The sequence below is a fragment of the Apteryx mantelli genome, chromosome 2 (genome assembly GCF_036417845.1).
Source record: "Apteryx mantelli isolate bAptMan1 chromosome 2, bAptMan1.hap1, whole genome shotgun sequence".
NCBI classification, from domain to species: Eukaryota; Metazoa; Chordata; class Aves; order Apterygiformes; family Apterygidae; genus Apteryx; species Apteryx mantelli.
The window spans coordinates 132,162,653-132,189,669 of record NC_089979.1 but is presented as its reverse complement, the minus strand read 5'-3'; the positions used below and the strand labels follow the sequence as shown (position 1 = coordinate 132,189,669).

General features: G+C 36.5%; 1 protein-coding gene across 1 annotated transcript in view; it reads right to left on the bottom strand.

Moving 5' to 3' along the window:
• The window catches only part of SKAP2 (src kinase associated phosphoprotein 2), a 124,296-nt gene that overhangs the window by 1,975 nt on the left and 95,304 nt on the right, over positions 1-27,017 (bottom strand). The window contains exons 10-12 of the mRNA XM_067291578.1: positions 16,562-16,633; positions 9,700-9,812; positions 20-121 (exon numbers count right to left, since the gene is read on the bottom strand). Of these exons, the coding sequence (XP_067147679.1) occupies positions 29-121; positions 9,700-9,812; positions 16,562-16,633 (278 nt within the window). The 3' untranslated portion in view covers positions 20-28. The remainder of the gene's footprint in view (positions 1-19; positions 122-9,699; positions 9,813-16,561; positions 16,634-27,017) is intronic.

The following is a 27,017-nucleotide window of genomic DNA, read 5'->3' as shown; positions in this document are numbered from 1 at the left end:
TGGATTAAAATGTACTTACCCAGGCCTCTCAAATATCATACATCTCCATTATGTAGGCTTTAGGCACCAAGCCAATGGTTCCCTTCATTTCTCCTACCCACCAGCCAAATCTATTGTACTCCTAATTGAAAACAATATGCAATATTAACCTTTAGTCTGATATAAATGCAATAGAGTTTTGTATGCAACTCCTTATGGATGCTTCATCTTATATACAGTTATAATCATTTCAACTGAAAATTAAAACATTATATCTTTTTGTTAGAGGCATTCACATGCAGAGTTAGGCAAGGATAGAAGTTAAATTTTAAAAAGGCCAGGCATACTCAGGAAAATTTCTTAATTATGGCCACACTTCTCTACAACACATACTAAAAATAGCCGATCTCTCCATCCGATATTCTTCACAAACATAAACATCTTGCCTTTGTAACTAATATCTGATAGCACAATACTGAAATGTAAGAATCAACTGAGATTCTTTCAGTATCACAAGGCTAAACTCTAGGGAACTTACAACCAACTTTTTAAAAATAATACTTTGCTCAAATGTGAAGAGAACGCTATGTATCTAATACATATTCTCTTTTTATGGACAAAGTCTACTATTGCTTTAGGCTTGCAGAAAATTCTACAGCAGATCTCATATGTCTGACATGACTAATGTACTTTTGTTTGAAATTTGTTTAGGCTTAGTGAGATAAATATGAAACAAAATGAATTATAATAGTTTAAAAAAATAATATCTTCCAAAAGCTATACCCTGTAAGAGTACTGTGGGATCCAAATTTAATTTTTTTCCTATGAAGTAAATATTTTAAGATCAATCCTAACAGCAGTTCAATAAACTGTAACAGCTGAAATTGCACACACACACATATTGAGTTACATATGAAGCATTATTAAAACAGAGACCCCGTTCAAAATGGAATGATTAGTAAGATAAAAGTTACTTTGGAACAAACATGGAAAATACAAAACACACAGATAACACTGAAAAGCACAATCTGCTTCCTGCTACACTGCTCTTCTGATGTGAAAAGCAAGGCTACAGATTTCTGAATTAATGGTCCCACTGAGATGACACTACAAGCTATTATTTTGACTGCAGATAAAGTTTTTCGATTATAAGTAGTCAGGTGGAGTTTAAGGGTTAATGGACTTGCATTAGAAGGCGAGCGATGGCGCTTTGCTGCGGGCACAGCCTGCCTGGTCTGCAGAGTGCTCCTGTCCTGTGCGGTGCTTAGCGACTCGGCTCTCCCTCTGCATAACTACAATAAAGCCCTGTTGATAACCCCACTTGCGAGACCAAGTGGGCCTGTGCGAGCTCAGGCTTTTTCTAACGTGCACACAGGCACGCACACCCACACATTTTTTTGATTTTCTTACTGTGGAAGGCTGAGCACCAATTTTGAATTCAACTTGCCTTTACAATGCAAACAGAAATTGGTGATTTAACAGGTTCTATCCTACCATCCACGAAACGCTGCAGTAAGTCTGGTTTAAAGAAAATCCACACAGAAAACAGCAGGCAAGCCTTCATTTGTCATGTGAATGCACACAACTAGAAGCTGCAAAAATAATTCTGCCTTCTTCCCCCTCATGCTGCAGAACAGTAATCTGGGGATGTGCCTCATCTGAAAGTCTAGAGATATCTGAACCCGATCATCAGTGACAAAAGTGCTCTCCAAAGAACTGCTCGTAGTCTCTCCCATGGGGCACACATTACTCCCCAAATCCTTAAAGGCTAAATAATATCCCAACACTGAGGTTTACAGTGTTCCAGATCAGCTTGTTTAAATATATATTTCATCTCACAATACACTGCTTAAATATACAAACTGTATTTCTAGACTAAAGTGGGAAATTGCTGAAAGGAGCAGTACTCACGTATGCTACTGGAATCTCAGCAATAAATCTCTCCAACAGAAAGCAACAAAAGATTTTAAGCTGCTACATGGAACTCATGAAGTGACTGGCGAGAGTGATTAAGCAAGTTTTGCTAGACATCAGCCAAAAAAACAAACAATACATGAAACGAGGGAAGTGGCTTAGTTAAGTGGTCATTAAATTGCATATAACAAATGGCACAGAGAAAGCCTGTATTATCCATTGAAAATGTTCCACTTAGCAACACTACATGAACTTAAAAATAATGAGTTTTTAAGGAACAATTCAGATACCTCAAATTAAAATTAAGAGTGTGTTTGCTGTTTTGAAAACCTTCTGTTTCTTGCTACTTAGTAATACACCACTTACTGCTCTGGCATGAAGCTAAGTGAGAAGATGAAATGAATGTTGATGTAACGGACTAGCAAACTAATTTAAGGATTCACTGCAACCATTATACTATACAGACAAGATTGCAATGCAGAAGCTTTTACTTTATCATTAGTATTCTTTGTATAGGTCTCAAGAGCAACATGAATCCCAATTAAACCATCTACAGTCTATAGAAGTCTGAATAAAAATATAATACAGATACCTGGTTATCAAGAATATAATACTTTAATCTCAGGTTTTAGAATAATTACATAGCAGTCCCTTTTAAACTGATTAAGGTACAGACATTTCTCTTAAAGCTCTTAACCACTCCTTTCTGTCCTCAGTACCACAGAGGGCTTACTAGTCAGAGAGAGAAGCAGTCTCCCCCACTCCCTTCTTCCCTTCTTGCATTCACATACAAAATCCAAATTGATGTATTATTTCTATCACTGTTATCAATGATAAACTACTTAGTGACAACAGAACTCAATTGATTTGATGTTGTTGTGAGGTTCTTGTGTTTACTACTGCTGTTTAAGATGTGCAGAATAAAAGTCTAAAGCCCACATTTGTGGGAAATAATAATGAAAATGCAGTAGGATATGAATACAGTTATGAGTTTTTATATTAATTCTTAGGAGTTGGGAAGCACAGTGTTTTTGCAAGCATCAGCTTAAGATCTCAGGTACCACTAGGTTTACCATCTGGTATCCCTCACTGCATTCAGCTCTTTAACAGCAGTGCTAACATAGGGAAGCGACTATACTTCAGAAGGACTGATAAAATAATGAAGAGTCCTTTAATCTACAGGAAACCATTGTAGTCAATTTATAAGAAATATTGCATCCCTTTGTAGGATGTGTAATTATTTTCTATTAATCATGTGCTATAAAGCTACATTATGTGGTTATTCTGTTATCACTAGAAAGAGGCCTGCAGTCAGCTCCTGACAATGTTAGGTAATTACTAACACAAAGCTTCTTTCTCCTTATGTAGAAACGCTATCAAGATCCAGAGGTGCTGTGATGCTTGCTATATGAAAATAACTCTCCAAAGAAATTCAATAACTGCAAAATGAATTGCTCCAAGGCAAATAGAGGGGTAGGAGATGGGGGCAGGGCCAAACCCAGCCACGCTGCAATGAGGAGAATGCACAAGTGTGCAGCCACACTTGCAGTCACGCCACACGACTCTGAGCCCATTTGCCACACCAGGCCATGTCTGTGTGTGTGCGTGCATGTGTGCACTCACACACATGTGGGGGGGGGGGGGAGAGAAGAGGCCAACACAACCCCTGGAATACCAACACCAGTGTAGTGGAATATATTAAGCCAAATAATACAACTCTAACAAATGACCAAAGGCTAAGACACTTCTATGTTTTTACTGTCTCTAATACAGAGTGGATTTTTCTTTCTAGCAGAAATTTATTTAATAAAGTGAAGCAATTCCAGAAGGTGGCAAGGAACAGGTTGTGTCTTAACATTTAATATGCTGGCAAAACATTCTCTATGCAGTATGCAATGATAGGGGAGAAAAAAAAGGGGGGGGGAGAAAAAGCAGGATTTACAGCCTCCTAAAAGGCTCTCAAACTGAACACACTGTGGGCAGATGCTTCTCCTTGTCCCCATTCCACCAATTTAATTGCATTATGCTACATATGTACCTAAGACTCTACGAGATACTGATTTTACAAGTTTTTTGCACTTGGGGAAAGCACAGTACATAGAAATATACTACCTCTTTTTCACATGTATTTTTTATCTTTTAAATCCAAGATTTTTATACTGTATAGAAGAGAATTTTGACATGCAAGAGGATGTCTATAGCATTCTCTTCTTACCTTTAGAAACAGATCCTTTGCGTAAATGAGCATCTCCAGATGCTGTGCACCCTGTTAACTTCTAGTGACTTCAACAAAATTTGAGAACATCTGGTCCTTGTGCAACTAGTCTCTATTGTTCAATACATATGGTATGTTGTTTTTTTTAAAAAAGAGTTGCTCAAAATCATTATTGTGTTTCAATGCCTTGAAGAAAACAATGGACTTGTATTTAAAAAAAAAAAAACACCTGAAGTGTGTGAACTCAGGTTTTTTCTCTCTCCCTCTCCCATAGCATTACTAGTAATACTAACTTACAGATTGACGAGCTGCAAATTCTAAAATTGAAAACCAAAATGTTTCTATAACCTGGTTTGTGGTTAAAATAAATAGCCTCTCCTATCAAGCTAAACTAGTGTGGGAAGCATAGAGAATTTTTTTTAAAGAATATCCTAGGGGCCAATTTTGGCAAGATAATATTTTAAAACACCTCTAATTCATCCAGGAGATTCAGACTAGCTGAAAAATTTTAGAACTTCCTTTGGTGTAATTGCTGAATGATACATGATCAACTAGGGAGTATTTTTGGCACAGAACAGCGTTTTCTCTAAAAAGCAGAAAATGACAAATGCTTTAGATAACTGAATGAGACTTCTTCACAGGTAGTAGAGTTGTTTTAAGACAGCAATAAAATGGTTGTCTTTAAGAATGCAAGCCTCAGATTTATTGTATGGCAGCGTTATTAGGTTTTATTACCTGCAATGACGTGAAACAAAATAGACACCAATTAAAAAGTTCCAATACAAATCAGGATAAGCAGACTGACTTCTGGGATGTTTTCAGGGGCCAATTTTGGTTTAGAATGACTGAAAGGTCTTTTTTTTACTGTTATATGTCATAATGCCAAAAATTTTCGGATCGGGTAGGTAAATGCTTACATGTTGTTAAACGGCGGGCAAACCAACAGCTAGAGTCACTTTGCATTAGTCTGTATTAACTAACCTTTCATTTAAAGGCCTTCACAAGAGTGGCCTTATATTTAACCATGTATGAGGTTTATTTTTGTGTAAGGAACATATCTTAAACAAGTAAGAAAAAGAAAATTTCAAACTCAGTAAGTGCACCCGCATTTGCATTTCAGTTCTGATCAGAAGTGTCCTACTGAAGTACACACTTTGGCTCAGTTTGCAGAACAGTCATGGAACACACAAGCTATACTTCTTTCAGATGAAACTAAAATGGAAGATACACTTTAATGTGCTCCAACCACTAACGTGGACTCAGTCCAGAGAGGCAAGTAGACCTATTCTGACATTAAACCTCATGAAAAATGTACAGAGTGGACCCCAGGTCCTCAAGCACTATGCATTCCACTCTGCAAACCTGCTCCCATTGGTACACACTATTTGCTAATTTAGACAAAGCCAGTGTGATGATCACAGGAAGCTAAACTGTTGCTAAATACAGCTCTCACTATGGTCAATCAGACAAGGGCCTGGAAAAAAAAAAAAAACACTCAAAATTTTAGTATGCCTTTCACACTTTTATGAAAAATACCGAATAAATATACTTTATAAAAAGATTGCACACCTACTGTACAAAATGCTCTCACTCATTATGAAAGAGCTGCACTATTAAGTTGTACTTCATTTCATAAGTAGTAATCTGAGCTGTGGAGACTTCTTTGTTTGCCTTTTCATTGAACAAAAAAAATACAGGTTCAGATGCGAACACTTTAACAAACATTTGTTGTGTTGAGGGAACAACAATCTGCTGCACTGCAGTGCACAACCACTGAATACAGGGTAATCCAGGTACTGAGCTAATACTCTACTTTCATGGAAAATTCAAAACCGAAGTGTTAAGTCATAGATGTGATTTCCATGGATCATAAATACCAGAGTGAGTAGCATTATATTGCATTGGCATGTACTGAAAACAGGAAAGCAGTATTCCAGTTCAAAATACAATTTTTGACTTTCAAGTATTATTTGTTGCATTAATGAAAATATAAATGTAAACTTGATGGGAATTAAATTAGGTTAAAAGTTAAGATACGTTGGTAATTCTGCTAAGCAGGAGCCTGCTAATGTCTAAGTAAATTTCCATTACCACTTGCATTTGGCTGATGAAACTATGAAGTTTCCTAACATGAAGCATTCCACCTAAAACAAATAAATAAATACTGCAACTGCCACACTTATGTAAATTGTATATATATATCCTGAATTCAAGCCATACCAAACTTAAAAATATATATATATATGGCTACCAACTCTCACGGTTGGCTTTGCTTCTGAAAATTGATTTCTTGAATAAGAGCTATAGAAGATTTGTAAAACAGATTGTTACACCACAGGTTATTTCCCCATTTATCATATGAACTTGAAAGCAAAGGCAAGCCCATAAGCGAGCAGGAGTTGAAAGCAATCATCCTTTCAGAAAACAGGACACCCCAAAGTATTGCATTTCAAATAGTCAATATTAACTGAGAAATCTTAAAAAGTCCCTCTATCAGTAGAGCTATAAAATATTTTGTACTGCAAAGGGAGAGAGGGGGGAGTATAAATTTCTAAAAGCTCACACAGTTCATAGCGTAAGTTAAAAAAGCCACTAAAATATTCAGAAATATTATAAACTAAAATGATAAAATGATACTGAGTGTATCTGCACAGATATGTTGATAATTAATCTGAAAAGTTAATTTCCTTTTTATAAAGTAAATTTAACAAAGGCAATTCTGCTTAATTCTGCTCACATTAAAAACTCAAATTTTGAAGGAAATAAAGGTTAAAACTCCCAACAAACTATTTTTGGGAATGGGGGGGCAGGGCTAAGAGTCCACATGACTACTGTCATGCAGAAGCCACAAAAGACACCAATATTTGGAGACTAACTCAACTGATTTTCAAATGCATCTTAAAAAAAAAAACAGGAAAACTTAATTTGTACAGGAATTTAACTAGTTGTGTACATAGATATTTGTAGGATCAATGTCTAAGCATGCAAATTGTGCTCGTTACATTAACAATGAATTTTGAGGCTCAGTATGAAGTAAATAAGGAGGATTTGTCTTTTGGTAATGGTTAGCTACTTTAGTGAGTAAATGTTGGCAAACTGAAATCTTGATTATTCTTCTAAAAGGCATTCAACTGGAAACTTAAATGTAACGTGTTCCTCATCTTACTTTACTTAAACTATATCAATGCCCATATTTTCCAAATTGGTTCATAATGACTTCTGTTGTACTAATGATCTTGTTCCTTGGAAACAAAATAGTCTCTTTTCCACCCCAATTTCTGTAAAGCTATGTAAAAAGCAGGTAAAATTACATTGCTTTGGCATAACAATTGCTGGAATCTAAAAATATATATTTTACCATGTTTATCGTGTTTTATCATGCTATATCATTTATGTTTCATTGTAAAACAAAGAACTATTACACGTTACACAAATATTCTCAACGTATTGTCAATGCCTAATCCTTTCTACTATGTTACTGCTATACCTGTACTTACTTCCGTATCAGCAAAATGCGATTTCTTCAAGAGTAATGTTCATACCTGGCTGACATATGATAGAAAGGCAATAAGCACAGCTAGGTGCAAGCTGCAGCTGAATTTATGACACCATTTTGGATCTGTTCACATCACCTCCTGTCAGTACCTGCATCTTGCATTTTCAGCCACTAGATGGTGTGAAAAAGTAAAAAAAAAAAAAAAAAAAAAAAAAATTGCCAAGGTCTCCTGCCGACTGCCACAAAAATCAAGTATTAATGTAGTGGATTAAGAAATATTTTCTGAAGCAAAGTCTTGACCTACTTCAGGATGGTTAGGTTCACTTGTACTTTGGTTATATTCTCTCTCGCCATCGGACAAGGAGCTTGTAAATGATCAGACCTTGAAGCTGAATCAAGGGGATAGTTGAGATGGATAAATTCTCTGGCACTTTCCCCTCCACAGACCCTAAATTCAGAGCTGACAATAGTGGCCAACACTCATTTTTCCGAAGAAGCTGTAACAAGCTTTAAGTGAACCAGGACTGAATTTGCTGGGCTCTGTTCTGGAGCAGAAATCATTCGCAAAGCGAAAGGTTCAATATATCTGGAGCAACAGCAGGCCAGCTTCAAGGACCGCTTACGGATTAATCAAGGCATGACCACAAGACGGCTGATATACGGAGGACAGCTTAAGCTACTGTTTTTCTATTCCACTCCATTTTTTTTAAATTAAATTTCTCACTGTTTTGGCAAAGAGGTAGCAAGTGATTTTTCCACCTACATACTGAAGATTAAGATTTTATTAGTCCCCGCAATGCTACAGAAAGGTGCAACCCACGAAGCGGCCAATATGAATGGGGGGGATCTGTGTGTTCAGAGGTGGGGTTTTTTTGGATGACAGGGGAGGGAGAAGAGGCGGTTACTTTAAATTAGTACCATTCTTCAGTGCCGTATAACTGTATGAAAGTCTGCCCAGTCAAGGAGTGTTATCCTGCCTTTAGTAATGTAATTCAGTTATTAGCTTAAGTGACAATGAAATACCTCAGAAGACATACATGGTCACATTACCATTAGTAATATATCTTCTATATTTTTATATAGGACTACCTTTCTACCCATAAATCTTAAATTTATTTAAACAGAAACCATACATTTATTATCCAGAAACACTGCAGTTAAAGGTATCAAGGAAGATTTACAGCAATTGTGACAAAACTGAAGAGTTTGAAACTAATACAAACAGATGACTTAGCTTTCATGCAGCTACTTACATATTTCAGTGACCTACAATATCTTCCGCATGAATTATACTGAATGGCAACTACATCTGAGGTAAGTATTCTACATATATTAAAGGATTTTTTTTTTAATAAAAAGTAGAAAAACTCAGCTTTTTTCTAGTATGTGAGGAAGACAGAAATTTCCTCTTGGATGAATTGTTCAGAAGCAGATTTCAATGGACTGAGACATTTTTAAGAGAGTTCTTTTTTAAGGGAAAAATAGGAAAAATAACGAACATTAAAGTAAAATAAAATCTCATGCCTTATACCACTTAACATTATTTCAGACCAGAAGAATTAAATCTATCATTTGCTTTGCAAACAAGAAAACAGCGAATTAAAAACTGTGTATATCTGTCAGGGCAAACAAATTTGGAATCCAAGTTGTCAGAACAATTGCAATATACACGCAAAGATGAAAGCAGAGTTCAAAAAAACAAGCGCCTTCAGTAGCAGCATGTCCAAAAAGCCAGAATCAACACAGTCAGGAATATAAAACAGGAAACAAAAAACATAACATACAAGATAATATAAAATCCTGCAAGGTTAACTTTTACAAGCAGAAAGCATATTGTCTCCCATTAAATTAGTTAACAAACGGTAGCCAGGATTTAGCAAGTAAATAAACATGCTTTTAAGTTAATTCCTGTTACATGGCTATGTTCTAAATGTGATTAGAGTCCATTTGACAAAATAATTAATTGCGGCAAATATCTGATTACAAACAAAGGATCTGAAAGGAAGTGCCAGTTTCCCCCCATAGTACTGTGGGAATGTGCCCTTCTACCACGGCTCTCTTTTTACAACTATTTAGTCTCAATAGCATGCCATACCTTGCTGAGAATGTAGATAACGTCACCGCGTTTAAATGTCAACTCATCAGGTACATCTCCTGTGCAGTCCCACAGACCTTGATAGAAATTAGCATAATCGGTATTTTTACCATCTGCAGAGAAAACACAGCATCTAATTACAAAAGGATAAAGATTCTGAGGGACAAAAATTACTCTTTAAATCTCCAGACACTACACGGCAATTTATTAGAGCACATTTCTTAATGCTCTTTGTAAAAACAGCTCCTTCATACCGCAAAAGCAAGTGGAAACCAAGTTTAATGCGTGAGCCCCTCATTGGCAGCAGCTGTATCACTTAAAGACATGTAGCTACAGGTTTTCAAAGCATTTTCCAGCTGCAACTTAGAGCAGCTAGTTTTCCTCTACTAATATATTTCCAGCAAGCCATATTTGTATCTCAACTTGAAACCAATAAAAATGCTAGAGTGTAATTAATAATAATCTGTGAAAGGAAGCCAAAGTAAGTATTTTGTGATATGCTCCCCCTCCCATTTATGCTCCAACAAAACTAAATAACTTCTCTGAGAACCTTTCAGATTATCTTTGATTGTTCCTTCTGAAATATTGGAGAACTCTGAAACTGTTTGCTGAAGCTGCATTTTAAAAATATTTGTGTCAGATCCAGTTTAGGACATTAACCTCTGGCTAAACATGCAACCACACTACAGTCATAAACTCATCCTTCTAACAGCATAAGCACAATGGATGTGCTGTGTTCAAGCTGCCATACAGACCATTAACTGATTGATTATTTAGCACTCTTTGCTCTGTAATACGGCAATAACACAGTAATAAACGCTTTGTCATACACTTACAATACAGAGTACATCTATTGAAACACAGCACTTACACATAGTTAAATACACTGGGTGCTTCTGTTACACTGCAAACTATTTCCTGTTTTTAATTCCATGAGAATGGAGTGTGATGAGTTAATGCAAAAAGAATGTAAGCAATACTACTAAGATGACCAGTTACATTATGTATACACTAACCAGACAGACTGTATATGTACTAATAATTTACATCACTGGAAAGCTATCTTCTAATTCTGATAACATAAATATCACTGAACTGGCTGGATCAAGGCTGTCACCTTAGTTTTGTTATATGATCCTTGAACAGCAGGCTTGCTGGTTATTCCAACATATACCAGTCACATTTGCATGTCATTAGCACTCTACACCATTATTTACAGTTTACAATTTAATCACAATTGGTTAAGTTCATTACTGAAAAAAATCCTGCTCAAATATCAAGTAAAAAGCAAAAGAAAACATCATGCTCTATATAAAATAAAGTAGCATTCAACTTGTGTTGTTCTCTATTTTGACAAATACTTAAAATTTAATTTTAATTCTCTCTATACGAGCACAGAGAGCTTGCTTTCTATTTATTCACTTCAGTCAGTGTTCTGCGCTATCTTGTTTTGATGACAACACTGGCATAAGATGAAACATTCACAACCTTGAAATTAAAACTGCTGTTAGCCACCTTTTATTTTTCCATAAACTGGTGATTACTGGCTAACATTCACTATATAGCGCTAGAGGGCGTTCTCACTATCAGTGCACAAATTCTTCTGTCATCACATCAAAACCAGCAATACATTAAAAAAAATCCCATCTACTTAGAATAAGAGATTTGGTTATTGTAAAATGTGTAGATAGTATAATCTCAAGAGGAAAATGTAATCGGTTTGAAACGTTGCACCTCCAAATTTTGACCCTTCCCACTTGTCTGTCAGCTCATTATTCACCAATTTAGCATGAGACAATTAAAAGCAGTAGCACAGGTTAGCACCAAATTAATTTGTAATAATATTTTAATCAAAGTATCTCCTCAGTCTTTTTGATACAGCATGGACTGCAGTTCCCAGCGCTATCCCACAAAAGATAAGGTAAGCCCTCATGAGAAAAAAACTGAAAGAGCTACTTTGGTATATCCCAACCTTTCAAATCTCTCAGCATTTGCCTTTTTGATCTGGGTTAAATACATTAATCAGGACTTTCACATCTGCAGAGTTGCACTAAAGTGAATCATGCTTTTTCACACTGATTATCAGTTTGGGGTCTGCTCTTACCATTTATGCGCCTGAAGTAACTCCTATTAACACTAATGTGAGTTACATGGGCAACACTGACAAGAGAAGAGATCCCACAGTGAGTGAGACACATCTCTCCCTAGATGTTCATCGTGAGCATTTCATTAAGCCTCAGAGTGGGAATGAAACTGAACTAATGACATGGCAACACTGAAAAAGATGCATTTTAAAATAAGCTTATTGCTACCCTGATGATGTTGCCCAAAGACTAACCATGGCTCTGTGCCCTCATATGTGAAAGCAACATAAAACAGGAGCTGTTCATATCAGCTAGCCACCCATTTCAGACAGCAACTGGTATACACAGGCATAGAAGTGAAAAATAGGGAGAGAAAGTGTCAGTATAAGCTTGTGAACAACTACACTGGTCTCCAAGCAAGTGTTCATTCCATTTTGGAAATGCTTTCTCGTGCCCACCAGTACAAGTTTCTCCAAATACCAGAAGCAGCTACACACATAAACATTAAATGTAAATATATCTTCAGAATCTATATATCTAAAGGACAGCAAGCTTCATGAAATGATTAAGTTGTTCACAGTGCTTTACAAACATAGGTACAACAAAAAATGCCACAAAAACCTCTGTAAAACACAAGCCCATTCTTTCTTGCTCCAGCAATTTTAAAAGTTAGAGAGGACCCTGCCAAATTTCTTCTGATTGCATCTGAAGAATTGAATAAAAGAAAACCAGCAGACCTGGGTGAAGGAATTTGGTATTTATATGGTAAGGAAAAAACATGGACCTTCTAAACACATGAAGTACATGAAAACAGTCTGTGGATTTAACATCAAGAACTTAAGTGCCAATTAGAGTTTAAATTCATAAGGTATTGATTTGCTGGCATTACCCTGTCAAAATTACACTCTATTATACTCTGTAAAATATGTTTTGTGCCTTAAAAATACTGTGTATGGTATAACTGCTAAATGAAAGTCTGCTGTATTTAGAAAGCATGGTCACTTAGACCACAAATGTAAATGAGAGATGATCAAGTACAAATTCTTTTTCGTAGGGAGTAGAGGGCCGTTTGTTTTTAATCCACCCACTGCTTTTAACATAACCAGTCAAGAAACGGCTGAGCATGGTTTTGGATAGGCTGTTTCTCCAGGAAATAGTTCTTTCATTCCAGGAGAGTTATCCAGATGAACAACTATCCAACAGTTTTCAAAACTCTTCCCATGAATTCTTCTCCATGAAGAATTCCTCAGGGTTTTCTTCTGCCATCTCTGTTCTTCCAGTAACAGTAATAGGAACAACAGATATTTTTGTCCAATATACCGATGAAAACATTTCAGAGTTTGCTTGATAGATCAAACAGCAGTGGTTGCCAGCCTTCCTGATGGTAGGCTCAAACTGCTTATTTGACTGAAAAGTACCAGCACCTCATAATACATGCTTGAAGAAAAAAAGGTGAACAATTCAGGTAAAACTCTGACAAGTGTATCACTCAAGCACGTACTTAAAATGTTGTAGACTGTTTAAAACTTAACAGTGCCAGCACATTACTTAAGGGAAAAAAAAAAAACTCTAAGAGTATTCTCAATAGACAGAGATAACAAAACCTGGAAAAACAGATTAAGAGTACACATTTTAAACGTTTTTAAGTGTGCTGTCCCACTAAGCCAATCTAATTGAAGGCTGCCCCATTCCTGTACCCTCCCTGTGCCATTTTTGGCACTTGCCATTTCAGAACACAGACTTGGCAAAAACTAGACTGATCAAAAAAATTGAATTATAGCCAAAATACAGATACACACCATTTAAAACACTAAAATAAATATGGCTGTGCCTCACTTCCACCCATTTTCCATTTTAACACTGATGGCACCAAAGTCAGCAAACTCTACTATGGTAGCGATGTAGAGCTACTAGTTCCGCATTATCTGCTTACAGTTCGCTTGTGGAATGAAGGAACACCCAAGCATGTTTTCTTTTTTCCACTTTGGTTTGGTGTCCAATATATTAATATGATCTTTAAGAAGCTTGCAGTTCTGACTCATATTGCTTGACTTTTGATCAGATTCTTCAAAAAGATCAGATTTCAAGACTACTAATCACGGTCTGAGCTATTTTACACTGCTTAACAGTTTTAAAAAAGGTGAACTTCTGGAAAATTACTATATACTACTGTGTCTTCCTTTGCTGGTGATGTGCTGAATATCTACCATATTAAAGGTAATTGCTTAAAGATGAAGAGACATGTGAAGTGCAAGATTAGTGATACCCAAATGACTCTGTCTCAACACAACTGACTTAAGATTCTCAGTGTTCAGACTCTTTGCTCAGATGAGACATAGACTGTTAAAGGACACAATTTGTTGACACAATTTGTTTGCTCTGATGTTGTCCTAAAACTGCAAAGAATTCCTGTAACTATTTCTTTGCCTTTTTTCCTACACGCAAAAAAATTATAAAATAAGGGCTAAATAATCATAGTGGATTTATTTGGACTCAAGCTCTAGTCCAGCTCAGTTTTCTCTGCATAATCTTTCTCAGGATAGTTCCATTCTTCTATTGTTTCTCAATTACTCCAAAAGCAAAGTATTTACCCTGAGACAACACAGAATTGATTACACTTACTAAAACAACAGTGCTTGTGAAAACGATAATGGGTAGATAGCTGTAGCAAAAAAGACCCAGCAAGCCATGTTTTACACCTGAAGCCCTCCAACGCTTAGGTATTTTCAAATAACTAGGTCACTAGTAATTAACATAAAAGCCATCCAGCAGCAACAGTCAGCACCAAGACTGAAAGATGAAAAGAATTCTGGAGTCTGCACATTAACTGAAGTAGAGATAAGCTGAAACAACAACAACAAAAAAAAACAGTAGAAAATAAGAAAGGTTTTTTGCCTTCATCATCAGGCTGAGTTCACTGACTATTTGTAGAAGATCATCTGTGAAATTCAGGTTTAGTAAAGCCAGGCAGTAAATGAAATTTAAGAATGCATGTTTTATTTTTATGGAAAAACATGGAATATTCTTGAATAAGGTTAAATATTTATGATCAGATGCCTATCAGAAATAATCATGTCAACTCACAGACCTAAACAGCAAACAAGTTTCTAGTGTTAAATAAGTAGTCAAATAAGGTCAGATACTGCTTTACTATAGTGTTAAAATTATTGCTTGAAATGAATCTGATGCCTGGAGAGAATTGTTATGGTATTTTCAAGGACATTACAGAAATACTAACAGACTGACAGAGCTGTTCTCATAGGAGTTGAAACTTTTCAAAAATGAAGGTGCTAAGGTTTTGATTTCCTAAAAGTATGATCATTTAGAACTTCTTCAAGATGGTGTGTTAGTTTAAAAAAAAAAAAAGCTGCTTTCAAGTATATAATTGGATTGACCCTATGCCGCATTATGATGACACACTCCTGTAATTACGGTAATGTCTAAATGAGTACTAAATGCTATGGCTGTAATGAGTCATGTTGTTTTACACATGTTTTTAGCAGAGCACAATGCTAACAGCATCTGATGACTTGGCTCTTGCTTCCTTTCCAAGAAAAGCAAACCCCAAACTCTTCACAGCAACCTGTTCCTGCTTTCCTGTATGGGTCAGGAAATCAGGCCTCCATTTCCTCTCCACATGTTGCAACAGGAAGAGCCCTGCAAAGCTACTTCCTAAAGGAACTCTTCTTTTCCACCCTTTCCTTGACAGCCCTAAAGAATGATGTGCATTATGGACGATGAGGGAAGGTGAGCCAGATTGTATGTCAATGCAGGTCACAGTTACAATGCAGCAGATCTCAAAGAGGCTTAAGGTCTGATAAGACGCAGGTCTTCTCTACTTGCTGTGTCAAATCACCAGTGGTTTATCTAAAGGTCTGTGCCCTTGAAGTACATATATATCTTGTTTTTAAGCATAACTGGAAATACCTTTCTGTCAAGAAAAGTTGTCTGGCCATGTGACTTTACATGGCGTATACAGCTATTTTTCCAGTCTCGGAGATAATTAGCACAAGGGCAGTTTGCCCAGCTAAAACTGAGAGAATATCCTTCACAGCCTTTCTGGGCATTTGTGTCCTTTTCCAATTTTTATGTTGCTGTCACTGGACTCTGGCATTTCTTACCCAATTCATTTGCTTTCTGTGGTAATCATATGCAATGAAGATATGCATGGCCAACATTTAAACAGGCTGCAGATCAATTAGTGGTCTTAAGTTTATCTGATTTTTATCAAAGAAGACAGAGCTTTGGGTCGATTGTCAGAGCCTGTGTCAAGTTGACCTTTTCAGAGACGTCTACATTGCCAGTCCCTTGGGCAACTTGTTGTCCCCTGTTAGTCTCTGAATGGCAGAAGTCTGTTCTGCTCAAGCACAAAGTATACACAGATGTCTATATTACATTCTTATAGGTTTGACAGCAACTGCATGTTGTATCTATAAACTGTCCTTTAGCAGTGACACTTCCCCAATGATGATAAGCTAATTTATGCAACTAAATCTCCTTTGTGCAGAAATGAAAGCTAATTGAGTCATTACAAAGTAATTCAGGAAGGAATACCTTGTATAAATTGGCTTACTTTATAAATCCTTCTCAAGAGGTTTTCATGCATCCTAAGTGATGCTAAGCAGTTTTGCTGCTATCAAATACCCAGGTGAAAAAGACAACTTTACAGAGCTGTAAAAACATTTTAAAACAGCAAAGGCAAGATACAAGGAAATAAAGGCAAAAAGAAATTGCATACAAAAATAAAGAAGAAAAAGTTTAACATTGTGTCAGATTACCTGAAACGATGGTAACTTTCTCCTGGCTCAGTTTTCTTGGCACTTCAGTCTTTGGAGGAACACTTTCTTCTTCTGCAAAACACATAACTGCAAATGAAACTCTGAAGTGACACCTCGGCTGACAGGAATTACAGCCCCCATCAGTCTGAAAGCCACACTCCACATTTCCAGATCATAAGCCCTGTTTACTATTTTACATTTGCACAGAAGTTAGAGCGTTGTTATTTCTGGGGCTTTCCCTACCCATCCAAACACTCCAAAAGCTTTCTTTCAAAATCTCAGTTGTGAACATCTGTTTCCCTTTTCACTCTACTCTGAACACGATAATACAGAGCTGCAGTTCTGCTTTTTTCAATCATTCCAAGACAATTAGAATGAGGGTCCTATTCTGCTACATACACTTCTTGCCAGGATAAAGAAAAGGAAATTCAGGAGCTAAAATGATTCCCAGCCCATGCAAAAATTCAAATGTTCTAAACAGAAGTATGCAGAGGAGGCAGGGGATATTTTACCCATCTTACTGTCAATACTGGCAGACAGACAGCCTGGCTAGACACCTGCATGACGGGAACACAGCCCCTGCAGAAGCCAGGCATTCGCTGCTCCTGCCTACTGCAGCTGCCCATGGTTTTAAGCAAACCAGACTGTATCAATATCTTAGTGCAAGTTTTTAGGAGAGAAGAAAAGAGAAAGTCTGGCAGTGATCAGCTCTAAAGCATGTTTTCTGGCTAACGGGCTTGGAACACTCTGAAACCACCATGGACAATTTCCTGAGATGTGCTCCATATTTCTTGTCCACAACAGACATGGAAGTCTCTCATTCCCATACCCTCACTTAGTAAATCCACACTCCACTCACGGGACATAAGAACTACTCGACCCAATTTGCAGCCAACAGTTCTCTTGGTGATGCAAAAAAGGGAACAAACTACGAGTTCTTTTTTAGTTGTATTCTTTCTTTTGGGTCAAAAGGAAGTAGCAACAGATTTACCTTGGCCTTTATAGAACACCACAACTGTCAAAACTGCTGTACTAAGTGAGGAAATAGTGTATTGATAAACCTACTTTTCAAACAAGAATTAGACTTTCAATACTTTCAAATTATTTGGTGTTGCTACTCATCACATACTGATATTCATGCTTGTTTTTAAGGTACGTATTTCAGCAGCTGATTTTGACATTTTATAAATGACAGATAACAGACACAGAACTCACAGCTTTTAAAATGTTTCTCATAAGCAAATTACACAAAAGTTGTACAATCTACTCTGACAAAGAATGAATTTTATATCAACAGTTCAAAGGATTGTTAGCCTTGTAAAAATTTAATTTACTCACAAGACTGTTCCTGCAAACATTAAAGCAGATGTTTAAAGCACAAGAGTAGACCTGTTGAAATGAGTATGCATAATTGTTTGCTAACCTATATACACAGTCCTACAAATATTACAATTACATCATAAGATTCACTCTACAAAGGGCTTTGAACTTCTGCCCTACTAAGCCACCAACAATTTTTGCCATCTGACTCTTGACTAGCTAAAAGTCTGTCTGAGATGAATACAAACTATTCTTTGAGCCACAGATAAAAACAATAGAATGGGGAAAATCTGAAGCTGTGGTACAACACAAAACACTCCAAACTATTTACTGCCTTTAAATATATTCCCCCAGCTGGCACACCACTTGTGACACATTTCCAAATACACTCATCTGTTTGTTTTAAGCACTTAGAATAGGCACATGAATGACACAAACACACTCCATGTGTTGTCCAGAGCACTAGGAGGCACTGCCATTCTGTAGCTTCTGTATCACAATTGCACCACTTACGAGTATTATTATTCCATTGCCAGTCACATTCTCTAGGACAGTTTTTTTTTTTTTTTAACAAGAACACACAATTTCATCTAATGGACAGAATATTATACATTAATAAAAAAAAATGCTGATATTAAATGTTACAGATTTTTGGACCAGTATCAATGCTGAATTTACATGTTGAACATACTCTGGATTTTAACTCTATAATTGTCATCATCATCATCAGACTACCTGGCACACAGAATTCTGCTCTGACGGGGGTTCAACTTAAGAAAAAAAAAATAGAAGAGGTTTGAAGAGATTTTTCATAACAGATATAACTGAATATATGCAGGTAGTATTGTGGTTTCATATAAAAAGTTAGAACATTGCCATTCCTGTTCCTGAAACATATATTTAATAAAATAGAAACAAGTGTTCACGAGATCTGTATTTGAAGAAGAAAAAAAAATGTCTGAGCTAAAGTTCTTTGAATACAGAGAAGGTCCCAAATTCAAACAACGCACGTCCCATTAGCAGAGTGGTTGGGATGCCACCACTCCACTTGTCACGCTTTGGTTTCTTCCAAAGAATTGTCAAAGAGTGGATGGACTAGATTCCCTGCAGATGCAATTAGGCCAGAAGAGGCACTCCAGAACCAAACTGCACATGGTCCAAATACTAATGGGCTTTCAATCCATGTACCCAGACTAAACTGACTCCATAGTAAAACCTTTCTGAAAAGTGCATAGTGTGAACATCATGACCTAAGCACAAACCTGAGCTTTACAAATCTGTTTCAATTGATCCAGACTACTTGGTAATGTAGTCATAGCCACAGTGGTGTAGATCTAATAGACTTGGTTTAGGGTGGCAAAAAAGAACCTATAGTCCCTACTAGTGTTTTCTGGCATTATGTCCTGAAGCAGTGACAGTGTGTGGGAGATGCCTTTCAAAGACAACAGCCTCAGATACCCAGAGACTTATTGCTTTGGTCAGAGATGACATACTAAAGTTTGTGTCACAACATGCAACAGTTGCAAAAGATTTAAAAAAAAAAAAAAAAAAAAGCCCCAAACCACCCAGTAGAATTCCTTATTAAGATACTGTGCCAGAGGAGTCACGCAGACCTTTAAAACACAGACCTGGTACAATGTTTCCTCTGTATTGCTTCTTCACACCATCATTATCACTGCAGTGAAAAAATATGCTTCTCCACCTTCTCACTATGTCAAAGGAACACTAGTCAAAACAGTGAACTCTTCCAGACCTATAGATCCAAAGAACAGATATCTGGCCCTTGAAATACAGGGTATGTTCTATATTCCACCAGTTCTCAGAGACCCTAACAGCAAAAAATTTAAAAAAATTCTTTTAGCAACAGTTGAAGAAGGAACTATATTTACTAAGGGGTGTTTCAGTCCCTGAAAGCTGCTGAAAAATAATTTACTTATTTCAGTATGAAGATAGAACAGAAAAATAAAAATAATCCCCCAATCATAGATGATTCTACCATCCACACAATTTAAAAAGTGAGCAATGAATACTATGCTAGCTGAGTTTTTGACATGAAGCCATTGATTTTTCTTCCAATTTCTTTTTCTTAAAGGGAAAAAATTCAGACTTCTTGAGTATAAAATGGATTAGAGTTTGGCATGAACAGTGCATTCCTTCAATGGAATGTGGTATCACCATGATAAATATGCATAAACTTAGCAGTTTCGTCTACCAACACACTACTTATCCATCTTTATATGTTTGATCTTAATTTAATGCCATTATTAACTAGTATTTTATTATGCTGTATCCTCTGAGATAGACTTTGTCATTTCACAGTTTGTGGGTTAATATATTCTATTCAACACTTTAATAACAGTAAACAAAAACAGCTCATCTATGCAGCAAAATCTACCAAACCACACAGATGGTTATAAGGTTTTCATTGTGTGGTTTCCATAGCAATCATATTGCAAATCTGGAACCTTCTTGCAAATAAGCAGCTTGTATTTACATGCCTCTCGGCTGCAGCACGGTACTCTACACCATGTGAAGTTGTTATTCCAATCACATATTGTTAGAAAAATCTTTGGGAGATGTTTTGATCAGTCAAGATAAAAACTACTGCAACAAACTAATTTTTCATCTATTCTGTGATAATTCAAGCAATCATATGCTTGTAATGCACACTAATATATCTTCATTTGAAAACTCACTTTGGTGTCAAAAGGTTATAAGCATATAAACAGGCCTTGTAAGACAGACCCCCACAAAAATACTTATTAAATAATCAATAAAAGCTACAATGCCTTTACCATTGTACTCAGCAGGGATGACAGACATACGCATCAAACACAGAGGTGTGCACATGGAGAACTCAGCTGAATGTGAACATCATGGCTGTATACCGCTTTGCTTAAGAAAAATTAAAAGGTACAATGGCATATTAACACCAAGAGTATTACTCTTCCAGACTGCTTTTCCCCTACAAAAAAATGACTCTACGCAACTGTAAACAAGAACTCTCAAATATGAATAAATGCTTACTGTGGGAAAGAGTTGAGAGCTTTTCTCTCTCAGATTTACAATTTTATAAATTGACCTAACCCCATAACAGATGTATTATTACCCTAGCAAGGAAAATAAATCAGTCCAGCCATGCAATTTAAAAAAAATAGCTAGAACTGGCTTTTTACAAACAAGATTATTTGTTTTGAAAAGAATTTAAGCAATCCCAAAGAAGGAGCAATAAAAACACAAATTTTAAGTACATGCTATCTTTTTATAATTTGGCTGAACTGTCGACTTCTGCTTGCATTAGTAGTGAAGATTAGGGACCATCTGCAGACAAAGGAATAAGAATCAATACGTTGTTTTATGTAGGCCAGAATGCTGCCTTACCTGAGCATCCCAGAGAAGAGTATTCCCCAGTCATGGGAGTGAGGGTCCTCTGCAGTATCCCCACTATATACACACCTGTGTATGCCTTCACCCAAAATCTTACTGGGTTTTAGCCCAAGTGGCTTGATATCTCAGAAATCTTCTCTATGTTACTTGATCTTACACTTATTTGCCCTGGTGTGTATATGCATAATGGCATGGACTTTGCTTTCAGTCCTCTTCTTTTAGGCTCCAATCCACCCACAGCAAGAAGTCTCTAAATCCAAATAGCAAACTCTAGTTTTGATCATCTTCCAAATATACCCACAGATCTGCCCCTTTCCAGTCTTGCCCTCTTCCTCCTGGACATGGTAGATTACTGGATGATTTACCAACAACAACTCCTTGACATTTCACCCTGCATTCCCTGTACCTTGCTTCATTCCTAAACAAATGAAACAGCTTGGAAAAGGCTGCTGAAGGTGCTATGCACTAGCCACAGTGTGAGATGGGTTGGGGATGGAGGGGAACTGTCTTGTTAAAGGTCCATCTGACTGTATCAGGGTGCATGGTCTGGGGATGAAAATGTCTCCAAGAGGGTGACAGAAGTGGAAAACAACCTGGTTGCTATTTAGAGAGGAGATTATTCCCATTTCTGAGTCAAGCAGTTATCACCCAACAGCTCAAACAGAGAAGCTATGTTTCTGCATGACAAGCTTGAGTGAAAGAGCTCCAATTTCTACAACAGGGACAGTGAAGATGGGGACAGAAATGGATCAAACAGATACAGGGATTGGACAGAAGGTGACATCGAATTATTAGCAGATGTGGAAGCTGCATCTGAGTCACCACCATACTCAGAAATATGATAGGAAGCAGACAATACAGAATAAATAGAAAGAGATCTCCAGGTCACAAACAATATGAAAATAGAAACATTTTTATGAACAATATTATGTGTACTGAGCTGCTTTACTTTTAGTTGAGGACAGAACCCATGTCGATTCCCAGTCCCAATCCCTTCCAACACATGTGATTCAAGAACAATTCCAAGAGGAAGGCAAAAGGTTTCAAATACACTGCTAGCTAAATTTGATGAAACTCCAACTAAGATATTTTGTCCAAGTTTTAATCAGTTCTTAGAAACAGCCACTACTTAAATTCCAGAGTTAGCAAGGTTGAGTATATGCACAGCTCTGTTTGTTAGACCAGCATAGAGCAACAGAACTCTGCTATTACTGTTGACAATGTACTGATCCCAATGGCCAGGAACAAGCAGCATTGGCTGTACAAAGCGAAGGAGTTAGAATCATGAAGTGCTTTGGGTTGGAAAGGATCTCTGGAAACTGCCTCATCTAAACCCCTGTGTCTAACTCTAAAACTTCAATCAAGTATCTAGCAAACAACAATATTTGGTCTCTTGGTTCTCCAGACTGCCCTAAGAAAATCCAAGCTAAGCAGCAGTAATAAGGACCTCTGCATGTTGATAGCTCATCTATGACACAGCTGGAGCCAATGATTTTATAGAACAGGATTAGCTCAAATGACTCAGTTTTGTCCAGATCTTGCCAAGACTCCAGACATGAGGTTTCCTGAATTCTCTGAGAAATCCTTCATTATCACTAGGTTTGGGGTTGTTTTGTTTTTCCCAGCTGCACTTCTTGTATCTTGAAATGACACTACTGTGCACCACCACTACTCCCAATTGTGTAGGTAGTCTGAATAATCTAAATGGCCAGCTCAGGTAAAGATAAAGCACTGCCTCCCATTGAGAAGACCTTGAAAAAGTTACCTCATGGTTCTCAGAGGGAAAAAAATAATAGTGGATTTTGGTAAAAATTAACTGAGGCTCTCTGCTCCCGGAAAAGGAGGTGAGAGGGAGAGGCAGTAATATTGGGGTCTTAGAATGTCATTTCTAGATGATCTGCAAAAAGTTTTCTCTTGTAAAACAACCTTCCTGGGACACCACCTAATGAACCCAAGCATATGTTACAGTTTGGCATAATCAAAACCAAAAAGCAGATCTAACATTCCCTTCCTAAGGAAAACATTTCAGAAATACAACATTAGCTCAGCTAAAGGACTAAGTAAATCAAAAAAAATCCCAATCCCACTAGGGACAAATACAAGACTTCCTGCCATACCCTTTAGGCTACAATTCCCTGCTCTTCTGTAGAAGACTGTTATTTGCACCACGCAACTATTGCTATGAAAATAATCACAGAGTGAAATATTAGAGAGAAATGAGTAAGGTTGGAAAAATGAGTAGGGAAAAAGTCTCTAAATACATTTGTGAAAGAGGAAAGACACTGCAATTCTCCTGTATTATATACATACCCATCAACATGAAGGATACTAACTAGGGCAATGAACAAAAAGAATGTTTTTAAAAGCAGGTAGATACTATATAACTACTCACTAACTTACTGGAAAAGCAAGGAGCAACAGCTTTTTCTAGTAAAAAGTATTTCTTATGTTTTAGAGCATAAAAGTATGAAGATTAAGCGATCAAAGAACACATCTCTCTCTTTGGAAGAAGAACAGTTGCTCTCACCCAAGAGAAAAAATTCAGCATTATTGGCAAGGTCTTTCACAGTTGCTGCAAAGTAGTGCAGTATTAAATGTTATTTTTGTCTTTATACAAACAGCTGGATCTTCTCACTCTATTATGCATAATTTTACAAAGTTTTCAGGAAATCTGGGAACATGCATTGCTTTACTCACCTTTCCCTGCCTGTTGAGAGAGACCTGAATAGATGTCAGCACCTTCCCTCTCTTTCCTTTAAACACTTACCCCTCCTCCCCCAGTACCAAGCGTCCCACTCGCCCTGCTTTCCTATCTGCGCCCCATTTGGTAGTCACAATCAGTTTGTATAAAGACTATATCATCTTCATATCTCATCAATTTTGTCCATTTGTCACACACAGAGGTTGTTGGTTAGCATGCAAGTTGCTGTTTCCAGGGCTTAATAAAGCCCTGCAGGCTTTAAGAGCAAAGTAGCACAATGGGAGGAAAAACATGCTCAGCCTCCTGAATAACAGGACAGCATATATTCATTAGGACAACAGAATGACCCACAGAGGTACATGCAATTCCTGGTTTTAATTATGAATATATTAGGATTTCATGAACTCAGCTTCCTGCTTTGAGCTCTCCTTCCTGCTTGGGTCTGTCCTTGCAAATAAGCAATCTTCAATAGGGTTTTGAGTGACAGCTAAATCAACTTAGTTCAGTTCCTAGCACCAGCCTCCCAAAAAACATACAATTTTAAAATCTCTACTTAAAAAAAGAAAGGCACTTTTTTTTTTCTTTTTTTTTGAAGACAGACATAGATGCAGAAGAATTAAAAGCTTATCAATTTAGGGTTAAGAGAGAGCCAAAAAGAAAAAAAACGTTAGCCTGACAGGATAAGCAGGAGTAGAACTATGCAAATTCTCAGCTACACCAATAGCAAGCTTGGGAGGAGAAGTAGGGAGAGGCAGGGAAAGACCATCTCAAATGTCTAATTTTGGAATGCTAAAATTTCTTAGACAAAATGATCTAATTATTATTAATAAAATTCAGTACAAATATACCAAAGTGCAATGTGCACTGCATAGAAATAAGGGATGGATTTTGCACTGACCTTTTTATTTCCTCATGAAGAAAGACCTGATAATAGTTATTCTTCTCAAGAGAAAAGATAAAGGTCATCACAAGCAAGTTAAATCATGGATATACATGCAATAATTATAAAAGAAAATATAAGAAATTACAGAGAGATTCACTTCCAGAAAACCATTCATTCTTTTCCTGCTTTTATATACACAGAAAATAGGTATTTACAAGTGAATTCACTTTTTCAGTGATTTGCTTTCAGAAACCAAATCTCTCAGAATTGGCTGATCCCATGTGCTGAGTGAACTGTTCAGAAAACAAGAAATTATTTGATGGGCCATCAAACAAGGTGAAAATGTCGTAAGTGACTTCAGAACCCAACTCCTACAAATTCCTTAAGTTTGACTAGGCCCTTTTGAAAATGTTACCTATACTTTTTGATTGAGAGATCAGATAACTAAACTTTCACAACTGAACAGCAGCATCTGTGCAAGTAAGGTTTCATGCTCGCTTCCATCAAAAGCACAATTTTGGTTACACTTCTAAAATGTTCTTAAAGCCTCAAATTTGGCACACAATAGTCCAGGCAATAGGCATCTCAAAAAATAAAAATCAAGGGAAATGGACATGCTTTAAAAAAAAAATTACCACAGAAAAAAGTATTATAATCTAAGATCTGAACAAATGCAAAGCTGAGGAATTTAAATAGAAGTTTTCTAGTTCCTCTGTTTGAGGCATACAGAGAGAATTAAAATTACAAATACAAAGGACTAACATTTTTGCTCATTGAGTTAAAAGTTATGAATCTAAATCCATACTTGAGCATCTAAAGAAGGAATACAATATTTTAAAACACTATTCCAAACAGGCCTCAATAATATAAAGCAAAGCTTGCGAGGTTTAGTGTTTCTACATGTTCATCTAATTATTTATCTGGTTAAGAAAAAATGCTCCTGCCTCCCCCCAAAGAAAAAAGGTAGTTGTAATTATTGGGCAGAATGCAAATTAGTAGCTCAAAGGGGCAAAACAAACAGTGTTTCCCAAATTGATTCCATGGTTGTGTTGTAGGTTCACAGGAATCTGCGCTAGAGATTGCCTGCCTAAATATGTGTGGCATGTGCATAAGTCCATTCTCATATATAAACATTATAAAGATTTATGTGAATTCACTGTAACTAAAATAAATTTGTTTGTTCTCTCAACCCATAATAGCTCTTAGTTATGTAAATAGTTTAAGTGTTCAACATGACATTTTATAAACCTTATTAGTAAAATGTTTTGCTAAAATAAATGTGGTGGCTATTAAAATCTACATAGAAAATATAAATAGTTCTCTATGTAAATACATTTAGCAATCTAATATTCAATTAACTAATCTATATTGTATAACTCTGTACTACAGTGTTATTTGACAACCATGTACAGGGGTTATATTTCTCGGGCTTGAATTTATATAATACAGAGGGGAAAAAAAGTCTTTACATGTCAAGTAAAGTTTCCCATACTCGTTGATCAGCAGCAAGATTTAAATTTAAAAGACATTTCTGAAAACTATATATCCTTAATTGTGACAAATGGGACTTGACATAATATTTACATACACAGAATCATGAAGAAAGCATCTTGTTTAAACCACAAAATATCCCTTAATAATCTGCAGGGTTAAAGTATTCAAATTTATAGTCTGATTCCAGAAATGAGTTTACTGAAAAAAGGGACAGGAGACAAGGCATTTCAGCATAGTTCACTTTAGTGAAAGGAAACACAATACAGTCGTTGGCATATTTCCACAGGAAAAGTCTGGCTCCCAGATGCTTCTCTTATAACTCCTTTAAAAATGTTCAACCAACTGACATTTTTGCATTCTCTGCGTTGATCATTAACTACACATCGACCAAAAAAAAAAGAAAAAGAAAAAAAAAGAAAAACACATCAGCAGCTTTCACCCTTTGGGTGCTTTCATGAAAAGTAACAAACCCACACCACTGCCTCTTTTCACTGTTTATGGCCCATGCCACCAAATTAAATTATGTCAGCTGTGAAATCTTTTCTCCAGCTTAAATGATGAAATAAAGCAATTGTAAAATATTCTTGTTATGACTAGTAAACAAAAATCAAGTTAAATTAGAAATAAGCAGAAAATTATAGCTGCAACACAGACTGTTTGTACATACAATA